The sequence below is a fragment of the Babylonia areolata genome, chromosome 2, assembly GCF_041734735.1.
Source record: "Babylonia areolata isolate BAREFJ2019XMU chromosome 2, ASM4173473v1, whole genome shotgun sequence".
In the NCBI taxonomy this organism is placed as follows: domain Eukaryota; kingdom Metazoa; phylum Mollusca; class Gastropoda; order Neogastropoda; family Buccinidae; genus Babylonia; species Babylonia areolata.
The window spans coordinates 71255705-71270121 of NC_134877.1; the positions used below are offsets into that span (position 1 = coordinate 71255705).

General features: G+C 45.7%; 1 protein-coding gene across 1 annotated transcript in view; it reads right to left on the reverse strand.

The window, feature by feature from the left end:
- LOC143276860 (integrin beta-3-like) overlaps window positions 1-14417 on the reverse strand; it is a 67683-nt gene that overhangs the window by 17980 nt on the left and 35286 nt on the right. The window contains exons 8-13 of the mRNA XM_076581519.1: window positions 13718-13810; window positions 12892-12972; window positions 7631-7708; window positions 4677-4865; window positions 2324-2403; window positions 566-608 (exon numbers count right to left, since the gene is read on the reverse strand). Of these exons, the coding sequence (XP_076437634.1) occupies window positions 566-608; window positions 2324-2403; window positions 4677-4865; window positions 7631-7708; window positions 12892-12972; window positions 13718-13810 (564 nt within the window). The remainder of the gene's footprint in view (window positions 1-565; window positions 609-2323; window positions 2404-4676; window positions 4866-7630; window positions 7709-12891; window positions 12973-13717; window positions 13811-14417) is intronic.

The following is a 14417-nucleotide window of genomic DNA, read 5'->3' on the forward strand; positions in this document are numbered from 1 at the left end:
TGTTTACATGGACATATTAAAAACAACAATTTATTGCTGAAAGGGAATTACTGAAGAAAAAACAATGTTTACCATACAGAACAGATTGCCTCTTTAATATGGAGATGGAAGTTGATCTGTTTGGACCTAAACATGGTGAATGTGGCAATCACAGAACAATTGATAGATACATGGGTGTGTGGGTGGTTGGATGGGTGTGTGGGTGGTTGGATGGGTTGCAGGGTGGACAAATGAATGGGTGGATGGATGGATGAATGGATGGGGATGGTTATGGTGATGGGGAAGATCACAGAACTTTGTGTAAAATCCGTTCATTTCATCCAGATATTCGCACGAGACGTTTTCTACACCCAGTAAACACACACACACACACACACACACACCTTATTGAAGTGCATAAACACACACACACACACACACACACACACACACACACACACACACACAAAACACACACACACACACACACACACAAACATAGACAAACACACACAGACACACACACACACGCGTGCGCGCGCGCACACACACACATACACGCACACAAACACACACATACGCACACCTCTTTGCCAATTTTCAGGTTGGTACAGCTGCTGCCCTCCCGGCTGTAACAGACAAATGCACAGAGAACACGTGACTAACGAGGTACAGAGCACACCTGACGAACAAACAGCACAAAGCACACATGACTGTAGCAGAGCACACCTGACTGTAACAGACAACACAGAGCACACATGACTGTAGCAGAGCACACCTGACTGTAACAGACAACACAGAGCACACATGACTGTAGCAGAGCACACCTGACTGTAACAGACAACACAGAGCACACATGACTGTAACAGACAACACAGAGCACACATGACTGTAGCAGTGCACACCTGACTGTAACAGACAACACAGAGCACACCTGACTGCAACAGACAACACAGAGCACACCTAACTGTAACAGAGCACACCTGACTGTAACAGACACGGCACAGATGACATGTGATTGTAACAGACAGCACAGAGCACACGTGACTGTAACACAGCACAGAGCACACATGATTGTAACAGAGCACACCTGACTGTAACAGACAACACAGATGACACGAGACTGTAACAGACACGGCACAGATGACATGTGATTGTAACAGACAGCACAGAGCACACGTGACTGTAACACAGCACAGAGCACACATGATTGTAACAGACAACACAGAGCACATGTGATTGTTAACAGACGCAATACAGAGCACACATGATTGTAACAGACAACACAGAGCACACGTGATTGTAACAGACAAGCACACATGATTGTAACAGACAGCACAGAACACATTGTAACAGACAATACAAAGCACACGTGATTGTAACAGACAATACAGAGCACACGTGATTGTAACAGACAAGCACACATGATTGTAACAGACAGCACAGAGCACATGTGATTGTTAACAGACGCAATACAGAGCACACGTGATTGTAACAGACGCAATACAGAGCACACGTGACTGTAACACAGCACAGAGCACACATGATTGTAACAGACAACACAGAGCACACGTGATTGTAACAGACAAGCACACATGATTGTAACAGACAGCACAGAGCACATGTGATTGTTAACAGACGCAATACAGAGCACACGTGATTGTAACAGACGCAATACAGAGCACACGTGATTGTAACAGACAGCACAGAGCACACGTAACTGTAACAGACAAACACACATGATTGTAACAGACAGCACAGAGCACATTGTAACAGACAGCACAGAGCACACGTGATTGTAACAGACACAGCACAGAGCACACGTGACAAGCACTGCTCCAGCAGGGTGGGAACAGGCTACACTCACTGTGCAGCTCATCAGGGGAAAAGCAAGGCAAAGAAACGTCAAGCAAAGAAAGAACGAAAAAAGAAAGGAAAACAGAAACAAAAACAACAACAACAACAACAAAAAAACCCAGTTGGGAAGAAAGGAAGGAATGAGATTGGAGACTGAGGACAGCAGAAAAGCATGGAATACGTCACCACCAAAAATGGCAGCTGCAGCAACAACAGCTAAAGACAATCCAACACCAAAAGAAGGCAGACAGGGAGGGAAGGAGGGAGGGAAGGGCCCTTACAATTCACAGGTGGGAGTGATGGAAAGAAGGCAGACAGGGAGGGAGGGAGGGAGGGAAGGCCCTTACAATTCACAGGTGGGAGTGATGGAAAGAAGGCAGACAAGGAGGGAAGGAGGGAGGGAAGGAGGGAGGGAAGGCCCTTACAATTCACAGGTGGGAGTGATGGAAAGAAGGCAGACAGGGAGGGAGGGAGGGAAGGCCCTTACAATTCACAGGTGGGAGTGATGGAAACCTGGATGTTGGGAGAGGATGACTTGTATTCCAGCTTGACTCCCTCCGTCATTTCCTGTCAACAACACGTCATGGCTCTTCATGACATATCACGTCAGGACTCTTTATGACATCATATCACGTCATGGCTGTATATAACATATCACGTCATAGCTGGTCACACACCAGAATATCATGGCTGATTATTATCATTATCATATGACGTCATGACTATTACATCATATACGTCATGACTTTATTGCATCACAGCACTTCGTGACGCTTTATGACATGGCACGTCATGGCTGGTCATACTCCAGAACACTTCATGGCTGATCATCATTTTTGTTGATCATTTCCAATCTGAACCCGTTAAAATCGAACATGGGGTCCCACAGGGATCTGTTTTAGGCCCAGTGCTCTTCACACTGTACACTGCTCCTCTCGCTGAAATTATCAACCGCCATAGTTCAGTTTCAGTTTCAGTAGCTCAAGGAGGCGTCACTGCGTTCGGACAAATCCATATACGCTACACCACATCTGCCAAGCAGATGCCTGACCAGCAGCGTAACCCAACGCGCTTAGTCAGGCCTTGAGAAAAATATATATATATCAGTCATCATTCTTATATCATTAAAAAAAAAAAAAAAAAAAAAAATCAGTCATCATTCTTATGCTGATGACACTCAACTCCAGAAGAGTGATACCCCCGAAAAATTGTTGTCGCTCTTGCAAAAAACATCCAACTGCTTCCTGGACATTCAAAACTGGATGACTCGAAATAAGTTACAATTGAATGCGGACAAAACTGAAGCAATGATCATAGGAACTAAAGAAAAACTGTCTTCCATCACAATTGACACAATCAAACTTGGCAGTACATCCATCCCTCTTTCCACGTCAGTCAGGAACTTCGGTATTGTCCTTGACAATACACTGTCCATGCAAAAATTTATCAGTCAGACATGTCAGTCCTGCTACTGTCAACTGCGGCGCATCAGTGCCGTCCGGAAATATCTGTCCACTGACTCAACATCTAGACTTGTGGTTTCTCTCATTCTCTCTCGCCTTGACTACTGTAACTCTCTATTGTCTGGTTTGCCTGCTTCATCCATTCAGTCCCTTCAGCGCATACAAAACTCTGCTGCCCGACTCGTCCTCAGAAAGGAAAGATCTGAGCACATCACTCCTCTTTTGCAACATCTCCACTGGCTCCCTATCTCATACCGAATAAAGTACAAGATCAGCACTTTATGTTAAAGATGCATTCACAAAACTGCCCCTTCCTATCTCTGCAGCTGCCTTCACCTCTATACTCCATCTCGCTCACTACCATTGGCTTCGGATCCACTACGTTCTTTCTCTGTCTGTGGACCCTGCGATTGGAATGAACTTCCTCTTTCGCTTCGTCAAGTCTCCACACTCAGCTCTTTCAAGTCTGGCCTTAAAACCCACCTCTTCCCAAAATAGCCTCCCTTGCCTGCCCTTCCTTGTCTTTAGTTTCTACAGTTTTAGAGTTGTGCATGCGCGTGAATGACTGGTGCGAAATCGCTTTGATTTGTCTCTGCACAAGATTCAGCGCTATATAAATACCATTATTATTATTATTATTATTATTATCATATTAAGTCATGACTATTACATCATAACACGTCATGACTTTATTTCATCACAGCACTTCATGACGCTTTATGACATATCACGTCATGACTAGTCATACACCAGAACATATCATGGCTGATTATCATTATCATATGACGTCATAAATATTACATCATTGCAGGTCATGACTCTTTATTGCATCACAACACTTCAAGAAGCTTTATGACATCATAGCACGTCGTACACCACAACACAACGCCTCCTTCACTGCATGGGATATGGCGCGCAAACACACACACACACACACACACACACACACACACACACACACACACAGGCCGACAGACAGGCCGAAAGACACGCTGACAGATCGACAGACAGGCAAAGAGACAGACCGACAAATAGGCCTAGTGGTAGAACGACAGGCCAACAGACAGGCCAAGAGACAGGCCGACAGACCGACAGACAGGCCAAGAGACAGACCGACAGGCCAACAGACAAACTAACAGATTGACAGACAGGCCGAGAAACACATCAACAGGCCGACAGACTGGCCAAGAGACAGGCCGAGAAACACACCGACAGGCCGACAGACTGGCCAAGAGACAGGCCGAGAAACACACCGACAGGCCGACAGACCGACAGACAGCCAAGAGAAACACACCGACAGGCCGACAGACCCGACAGACAGCCAAGAGAAACACACCGACAGGCTGACCGACAAACAGACGGACAGGCAACACCCACCCTGTACTTGTCCCTGACGATGCTGACGACGTTGGAGTCCTCTCCGCCTTTGAGCGTATTGACGAAGGATCGAGACATACGTGACGTCAGGTGAGTGTACTCCCGCACCACGTCTTCCACCACGGCGAAGATGACGTACTTCTTGGACTGGTCCAGTGCCTCCGACAGCTGGCCCACTGACGGGTAGTCCTGCAACCCGCGTGTCCGCTTTATGAATCATCAGGTCACGGTCACCACGTCATCACGTCATGGTCACCACGTCATCACGTCATGGTCACCACGTCACGGTCACTACATCATAACGTCATAGCCACCTAGTCATTATCACACGTCATTGTTAAGTCATGGTTATCATGTCAGAGATAATGTGTGAGGACAGTCAGCTTGACGAGTCAGGTGAGGACAGAAGTCAGGTAAGAACAGAGAGGACAGAAGTCAGGTGAGGACAGAGAGGACAGAAGTCAGGTGAGGACAGAGAGGACAGAAGTCAGGTGAGGAGAGAAATCAGGTGAAGACAGGGATGACAGAAATCAGGTGACAGAGAGGACAGAAGTCAGATGAGAACAGAGAGGACAGAAATCAGGTGACAGAGAGGACAGAAGTCAGGTAAGAACAGAGAGGACAGAAATCAGGTGACAGAGAGGACAGAAGTCAGGTGAGGACAGAGAGGACAGAAATCAGGTGAGGACAGAGAGGACAGAAGTCAGGTGAGGAGAGAAATCAGGTGAAGACAGGGATGACAGAAATCAGGTGACAGAGAGGACAGAAGTCAGATGAGAACAGAGAGAACAGAAATCAGGTGACAGAGAGGACAGAAGTCAGGTAAGGACAGAGAGGACAGAAGTCAGGTGAGGACAGAGAGGACAGAAGTCAGGTGAGGAGAGAAATCAGGTGAAGACAGGGATGACAGAAATCAGGTGACAGAGAGGACAGAAGTCAGGTGAGGAACAGAGAGGACAGAAATCAGGTGACAGAGAGGACAGAAGTCAGGTAAGAACAGAGAGGACAGAAGTCAGGTAAGAACAGAGAGGACAGAAGTCAGGTAAGGACAGAGAGGACAGAAGTCAGGTGAGGACAGAGAGGACAGAAGTCAGGTGAGGAGAGAAATCAGGTGAAGACAGGGATGACAGAAATCAGGTGACAGAGAGGACAGAAGTCAGATAAGAACAGAGAGGACAGAAATCAGGTGACAGAGAGGACAGAAGTCAGGTGAGGACAGAGAGGACAGAAGTCAGGTGAGGACAGAGAGGACAGAAGTCAGGTAAGAACAGAGAGGACAGAAGTCAGGTGAGGACAGAGAGGACAGAAGTCAGGTGAGGACAGAGAGGACAGAAGTCAGGTGAGGACAGAGAGGACAGAAGTCAGGTGAGGACAGAGAGGACAGAAGTCAGGTGAGGAGAGAAATCAGGTGAAGACAGGGATGACAGAAATCAGGTGACAGAGAGGACAGAAGTCAGGTGAGGAGAGAAATCAGGTGAAGACAGGGATGACAGAAATCAGGTGACAGAGAGGACAGAAGTCAGATGAGGACAGAGAGGACAGAAGTCAGGTGAGGACAGAGAGGACAGAAGTCAGGTGAGGACAGAGAGGACAGAAGTCAGGTAAGAACAGAGAGGACAGAAGTCAGGTGAGGACAGAGAGGACAGAAGTCAGGTAAGAACAGAGAGGACAGAAGTCAGGTAAGGACAGAAGTCAGGTGAGGACAGAGAGGACAGAAGTCAGGTAAGGACAGAGAGGATAGAAGTCAGGTAAGGACAGAAGTCAGGTGAGGACAGAGAGGACAGAAGTCAGGTGAGGACAGAAGTCAGGTGAGGACAGAGAGGACAGAAGTCAGGTGAGGACAGAGAGGACAGAAGTCAGGTGAGGACAGAAGTCAGGTGAGGACAGAGAGGACAGAAGTCAGGTGAGGACAGAGAGGACAGAAGTCAGGTAGGGACAGAAGTCAGGTGAGGACAGAGAGGACAGAAGTCAGGTGAGGATAGAAGTCAGGTAAGGACAGAAGTCAGGTGAGGACAGAAGTCAGGTGAGGACAGAGAGGACAGAAGTCAGGTGAGGACAGAGAGGACAGAAGTCAGGTAGGGACAGAAGTCAGGTAAGGACAGAAGTCAGGTGAGGACAGAAGTCAGGTGAGGACAGAGAGGACAGAAGTCAGGTGAGGACAGAAGTCAGGTGAGGACAGAGAGGACAGAAGTCAGGAGAGGACAGAAGTCAGGTGAGGACAGTGAGGACAGAAGTCAGGAGAGGACAGTGAGGACAGAGTCAGGTGAGGACAGTGAGGACAGAGTCAGGTGAGGGACAGAAGTCAGGTGAGGACAGAGAGGACAGAAGTCAGGTGAGGACAGAAGTCAGGTGAGGACAGAGAGGACAGAAGTCAGGTGAGGACAGAAGTCAGGTGAGGACAGAGAGGACAGAAGTCAGGAGAGGACAGAAGTCAGGTGAGGACAGTGAGGACAGAAGTCAGGTGAGGACAGTGAGGACAGAGTCAGGTGAGGACAGTGAGGACAGAGTCAGGTGAGGGACAGAAGTCAGGTGAGGACAGAAGTCAGGTGAGGACAGTGAGGACAGAGTCAGGTGAGGACAGTCAGGTGAGGACAGTGAGGACAGAAGTCAGGTGAGGACAGTGAGGACAGAGTCAGGTGAGGGACAGAAGTCAGGTGAGGACAGTGAGGACAGAAGTCAGGTGAGGACAGAAGTCAGGAGAGGACAGAAGTCAGGTGAGGACAGTGAGGACAGAAGTCAGGTGAGGACAGAAGTCAGGTGAGGACAGAAGTCAGAAGAGGACAGAAGTCAGGTGAGGACGGAGAGGACAGAAGTCAGGTGAGGACAGAAGTCAGGTGAGGACGGAGAGGACAGAAGTCAGGTGAGGACAGAAGTCAGGTGAGGACAGTGAGGACAGAAGTCAGGTGAGGACAGAATTCAGTCAGCATGACGAGTGACGTGACAGCCGGACTGACCTGTATCTTGGACATGGAGTTGGTGTGGCCGTTGTCCAGGTGACACTGGGCATCGTTAGGGATGATCAGGCCTGCCAGCTGCACACACACACACACACACACACACACACACACACACACACACACACACACACACACACATCAAGAATATCTAATTATTTGACCCTATTAAGGAATGGAGGCTACTGCAGTAACATCACTGGTATTTTTCACCAAATTTCAAATGTAAACAGCAAGAGATACCCAAACAACAAGCCTTACAACATTATCTTTTGTGTGTGATATACTCATCAAGTGTCCGAAACAGCGCAATGACCCTCTTTGTGTGTGATATACTCATCAAGTGTGTCCGAAACAGCGCAATGACCCTCTTTGTGTGTGATATACTCATCAAGTGTGTCCGAAACAGCACAATGACCCTCTTTGTGTGTGATATACTCATCAAGAGTGTCCGAAACAGCGCAATGACCCTCTTTGTGTGTGATATACTCATCAAGTGTGTCCGAAACAGCGCAATGACCCTCTTTGTGTGTGATATACTCATCAAGTGTGTCCGAAACAGCACAATGACCCTCTTTGTGTGTGATATACTCATCAAGAGTGTCCGAAACAGCACAATGACCCTCTTTGTGTGTGATATACTCATCCAGAGTGTCCGAAACAGCACAATGACCCTCTTTGTGTGTGATATACTCATCAAGAGTGTCCGAAACAGCGCAATGACCCTCTTTGTGTGTGATATACTCATCCAGAGTGTCCGAAACAGCACAATGACCCTCTTTGTGTGTGATATACTCATCCAGAGTGTCCGAAACAGCGCAATGACCCTCTTTGTGTGTGATATACTCATCAAGAGTGTCCGAAACAGCACAATGACCCTCTTTGTGTGTGATATACTCATCAAGAGTGTCCGAAACAGCACAATGACCCTCTTTGTGTGTGATATACTCATCAAGAGTGTCCGAAACAGCGCAATGACCCTCTTTGTGTGTGATATACTCATCAAGAGTGTCCGAAACAGCACAATGACCCTCTTTGTGTGTGATATACTCATCAAGAGTGTCCGAAACAGCGCAATGACCCTCTTTGTGTGTGATATACTCATCAAGAGTGTCCGAAACAGCGCAATGACCCTCTTTGTGTGTGATATACTCATCAAGTGTCCGAAACAGCACAATGACCCTCTTTGTGTGTGATATACTCATCAAGTGTGTCCGAAACAGCACAATGACCCTCTTTGTGTGTGATATACTCATCAAGAGTGTCCGAAACAGCACAATGACCCTCTTTGTGTGTGATATACTCATCAAGTGTCCGAAACAGCACAATGACCCTCTTTGTGTGTGATATACTCATCAAGTGTGTCCGAAACAGCACAATGACCCTCTTTGTGTGTGATATACTCATCAAGAGTGTCCGAAACAGCGCAATGACCCTCTTTGTGTGTGATATACTCATCCAGAGTGTCCGAAACAGCGCAATGACCCTCTTTGTGTGTGATATACTCATCAAGTGTCCGAAACAGCGCAATGACCCTCTTTGTGTGTGATATACTCATCAAGTGTCCGAAACAGCGCAATGACCCTCTCTGTGTGTGATATACTCATCAAGTGTGTCCGAAACAGCACAATGACCCTCTTTGTGTGTGATATACTCATCCAGAGTGTCCGAAACAGCGCAATGACCCTCTTTGTGTGTGATATACTCATCCAGAGTGTCCGAAACAGCACAATGACCCTCTTTGTGTGTGATATACTCATCCAGAGTGTCCGAAACAGCGCAATGACCCTCTTTGTGTGTGATATACTCATCAAGAGTGTCCGAAACAGCACAATGACCCTCTTTGTGTGTGATATACTCATCAAGTGTCCGAAACAGCACAATGACCCTCTTTGTGTGTGATATACTCATCAAGTGTGTCCGAAACAGCACAATGACCCTCTTTGTGTGTGATATACTCATCAAGTGTGTCCGAAACAGCGCAATGACCCTCTTTGTGTGTGATATACTCATCAAGTGTCCGAAACAGCGCAATGACCCTCTTTGTGTGTGATATACTCATCAAGAGTGTCCGAAACAGCGCAATGACCCTCTTTGTGTGTGATATACTCATCAAGAGTGTCCGAAACAGCGCAATGACCCTCTTTGTGTGTGATATACTCATCAAGAGTGTCCGAAACAGCGCAATGACCCTCTTTGTGTGTGATATACTCATCCAGAGTGTCCGAAACAGCGCAATGACCCTCTTTGTGTGTGATATACTCATCAAGTGTCCGAAACAGCGCAATGACCCTCTTTGTGTGTGATATACTCATCCAGAGTGTCCGAAACAGCGCAATGACCCTCTTTGTGTGTGATATACTCATCAAGTGTCCGAAACAGCACAATGACCCTCTTTGTGTGTGATATACTCATCAAGAGTGTCCGAAACAGCGCAATGACCCTCTTTGTGTGTGATATACTCATCCAGAGTGTCCGAAACAGCGCAATGACCCTCTTTGTGTGTGATATACTCATCAAGTGTCCGAAACAGCGCAATGACCCTCTTTGTGTGTGATATACTCATCCAGAGTGTCCGAAACAGCGCAATGACCCTCTTTGTGTGTGATATACTCATCAAGTGTCCGAAACAGCGCAATGACCCTCTTTGTGTGTGATATACTCATCAAGAGTGTCCGAAACAGCGCAATGACCCTCTTTGTGTGTGATATACTCATCCAGAGTGTCCGAAACAGCGCAATGACCCTCTTTGTGTGTGATATACTCATCAAGTGTCCGAAACAGCGCAATGACCCTCTTTGTGTGTGATATACTCATCAAGTGTCCGAAACAGCGCAATGACCCTCCATATCACTGAAGTGAAATCACCAGGATTCCATATTTTCTGTCTGCTGGTATTGTGTCCACAAATTCAGGACAAAGCAGAACAAAGACGAAAGAAATGTTGCCAGGAATGGGGAGCGAGGCCCCGCGCGGGGTGTGCTCAACCCGATCAAGGAAACAAAACAAAATATTCAGTTCCCCCCCCCCCCCCCCCACCTGGCAGCATCATTTCCTCAACATTCACAATCGGTTCGCCGGGTGGGTTTGCTTTGTGTTGATCAGATACCCCGGGTGGGTTTGCTTTGTGTTGATCAGATACCCAGTATCACAGATATTTAGGTGAGTATTCATTGTACCTAGATTGAAATGAGAAACTTCCCTCCCAGTCCGAGCTTTGTTACCATACTGTCTCCATTCGCTTTCTGGAGCTCACGAGAAAATTAAATGAGTCTTAGATTGAGTCCTGTCCTGCTTGCACTATTCCCGTCTTCCAGGGCTTTACGGGAGAACTTTCACAGTCTTTTACCTTTGACACCACCAGTCAAGGATGACTCAGGAACAAGAAGATTGAAAATAAAGATCGGTGGGAAAAAAAAGTCAGCCAAAACTAAAGAGAGTGTATGCAAAGAGTGGGAAGAGTAAGGGGAAGTTCGCCAAGTCTGAAAAGCGTGAGAAGAACAAAAACAAAGCATTTGTCACTTCAGTCATTGGTTCCTTTTGTCACTTCAGTCATTGGTTCCTTTTGTCACTTCAGTCATTGGTTCCTTTTGTCACTTCAGTCATTGGTTCCTTTTGTCACTTCAGTCATTGGTTCCTTTTGTCACTTCAGTCATTGGTTCCTTCTTTGTGGCCAGAATACTGGAATGTCCACGTCTTTTCGGAGACGATATGCTTACTTTTATGTTCTAAATATGTGGACGAAGTAGAAGACATTTTGATGACTTTATTGCACATGGTTTAACTTCCACTTTTCTGCTGACAAAGTGTACCACAATATCTCTTTTGCTGACAAAGTGTGCCACGATATCTCTTATGCTGACAAAATGTGCCACAATATCTCTTCTGCTGACAAAGTGTGCCACAATATTTCTTCTGACAAAGTGTGCCACAGTATCTCTTTTGCTGACAAAGTGTGCCACAGTATGTCTTCTGCTGACAAAGTGTGCCACAGTATGTCTTCTGCTGACAAAGTGTGCCACAGTATCTCTTCTGATGATAAAGTGTGCCACAATATCTCTTCTGCTGACAAAGTGTGCCACAGTATCTCTTCTGCTGACAAAGTGTGCCACAATATTCCTTCTGACAAAGTGTGCCACAGTATCTCTTTTGCTGACAAAGTGTGCCACAGTATCTCTTCTGCTGACAAAGTGTGCCACATTATCTCTTCTGCTGACAAAGTGTGCCACATTATCTCTTCTTCTGACAAAGTGTGCCACAGTATCTCTTTTGCTGACAAAGTGTGCCACAGTATGTCTTCTGCTGACAAAGTGTGCCACAGTATGTCTTCTGCTGACAAAGTGTGCCACAATATCTCTTCTGCTGACAAAGTGTGCCACAATATTCCTTCTGCTGACAAAGTGTGCCACAGTATCTCTTCTGCTGACAAAGTGTGCCACATTATCTCTTCTGCTGACAAAGTGTGCCACATTATCTCTTCTGCTGACAAACTGTGCCACAATATCCCTTCTGCTGACAAAGTGTGCCACAATATCCCTTCTGCTGACAAAGTGTGCCACAGTATGTCTTCTGCTGACAAAGTGTGCCACAGTATGTCTTCTGCTGACAAAGTGTGCCACAATATCTCTTCTGCTGACGTGTGCCACAATATTCCTTCTGACAAAGTGTGCCACAGTATCTCTTTTGCTGACAAAGTGTGCCACAGTATCTCTTCTGCTGACAAAGTGTGCCACATTATCTCTTCTGCTGACAAAGTGTGCCACAGTATCTCTTCTGCTGACAAAGTGTGCCACAGTATCTCTTCTGCTGACAAAGTGTGCCACAGTATCTCTTCTGCTGACAAAGTGTGCCACATTATCTCTTCTGCTGACAAACTGTGCCACAATAGGCCAATGAAGAAAGACACGTGAAGAGCACTAAAAAAAGAAAAGAAAAAGAGTGAGACAATGTGTTCCGTGATACTGCATGCAACTGAGGCCATAAAAAAAGAAAAGAAAGAAAAAGAAGAAAAAAGAAAGAAAAAAGTGTGCCACTATATTTCTTCTTTCCTCCCGTGATGCTTACTTCGCTAATTACATTTTTCCTGTTTTGCGCAAGCTTTATTATGATATTCGAATAAATCTTGTGAAACAGAAGTTAAACAAAATATCTCTACCTCAATAGAAGCATAGTAAAATTATAGTTCAACTCTCTCTCTCTCTCTCTCTCTCTCTCTCTCTCTCTCTCTCTCTCTCTCTCTCCATTTGTCATACAGTACTTACCTTGCCATCTCCAGCGAAATGCATACGGGCATCAGAGGCAAAAATGATCAGCTGTCGACTGTTCTCTCTCCAACCCACCGCCTGCACACACACACACACACACACACAGTAGTTTTTTTTCTGACAGAGAAGTAACCACATATACATCGCTGAATGTCAACCACAGCTAGCATACATTATTTATCAGTTTAAAGTAACCGTACTAAGTAACCGTACATATACGTCACTGAATATCAACCACAACTAGCATACATTATCTATCAGTTTAAAGTAACTGTACATATACCTCACTGAATGTCAACCACAACTAGCATACATAATTTGTCAGTTTAAAGTAACCGTACATATACGTCACTGAATGTCAACCACAACTAGCATACATAATTTGTCAGTTTAAAGTAACTGTACATATACGTCACTGAATGTCAACCACAACTAGCATACATAATTTGTCAGTTTAAAGTAACCACATATACATCACTGATACCCAGCCACAACTAGCAAACAATATTCATCAGTTTAAATAACCGTACATAATTGTATATCACTGAATGCCCAGTCACAACTAATGGCGTTATTCATCAGTTTAAAGTAGGAGACATATGCATCATCATATATATGATTATGATCATAATTCTTCTGATTATTATCATTATCATTGTTGTTTTTATTGTAGCTGTAGCTGTAGTTGTTGTTCTGTTAAGGTTTGAACGTGTTGATGACTCATTATCTGTGATATATCATCCATTGCCGTGGTCGTCAGCCTGACATGTAGAGGTTTTGGTTCACACTGCATCTGCGGCGTGTGCGCCGTGTCCTAACTGACCTTGCAGACAATGGCTTGCATGATGGCGTCAAAGCCTCCCTCTGGCCTGTCAATGTTTCCGGTCGTGTTGCCTGTGGACCACTGAACTGCAGTCTGCACGTCATCACCAACATCATAATCACCATCATCGTCATCATCATCGTCATCATCGTCATCATAATCATCATCAACATCATCATCATCATCTCCATCATTGTCATCATCGTCATCATCGTCATCATAATCATCATCATCATCATCATCACCACCGTCATCATAATCATCATCTTCATCACCACCGTCATCATAATCATATAATCATCATCATCATCACCACCGCCACCGTCATAATCAACGTAGTCACTATCAACGTAATCATCGTCATCGTCGTCACCATCAACGTAATCATCATCATCATCATCACCACCACTACCACCATCATCATCATCATCCCCATCATCACCACCATCATCATCCCCATCTCCATCACCATAGCCACCACCACCACCACCATCATCGTCATCGTCATCACCATCATAATCCTTCTCCTACTCATTATCTTGGTCACCATCATCATCATTATTATTGCCACCACCACCACTACTTTCATCATCATCATCATCATCATCATCATCATCTTTCTCCAACTCATCATCATCATCATCATCACCACCACCACCACCACTTTCATCAACTTCGTCATCACCAGAGAAGAGAATAG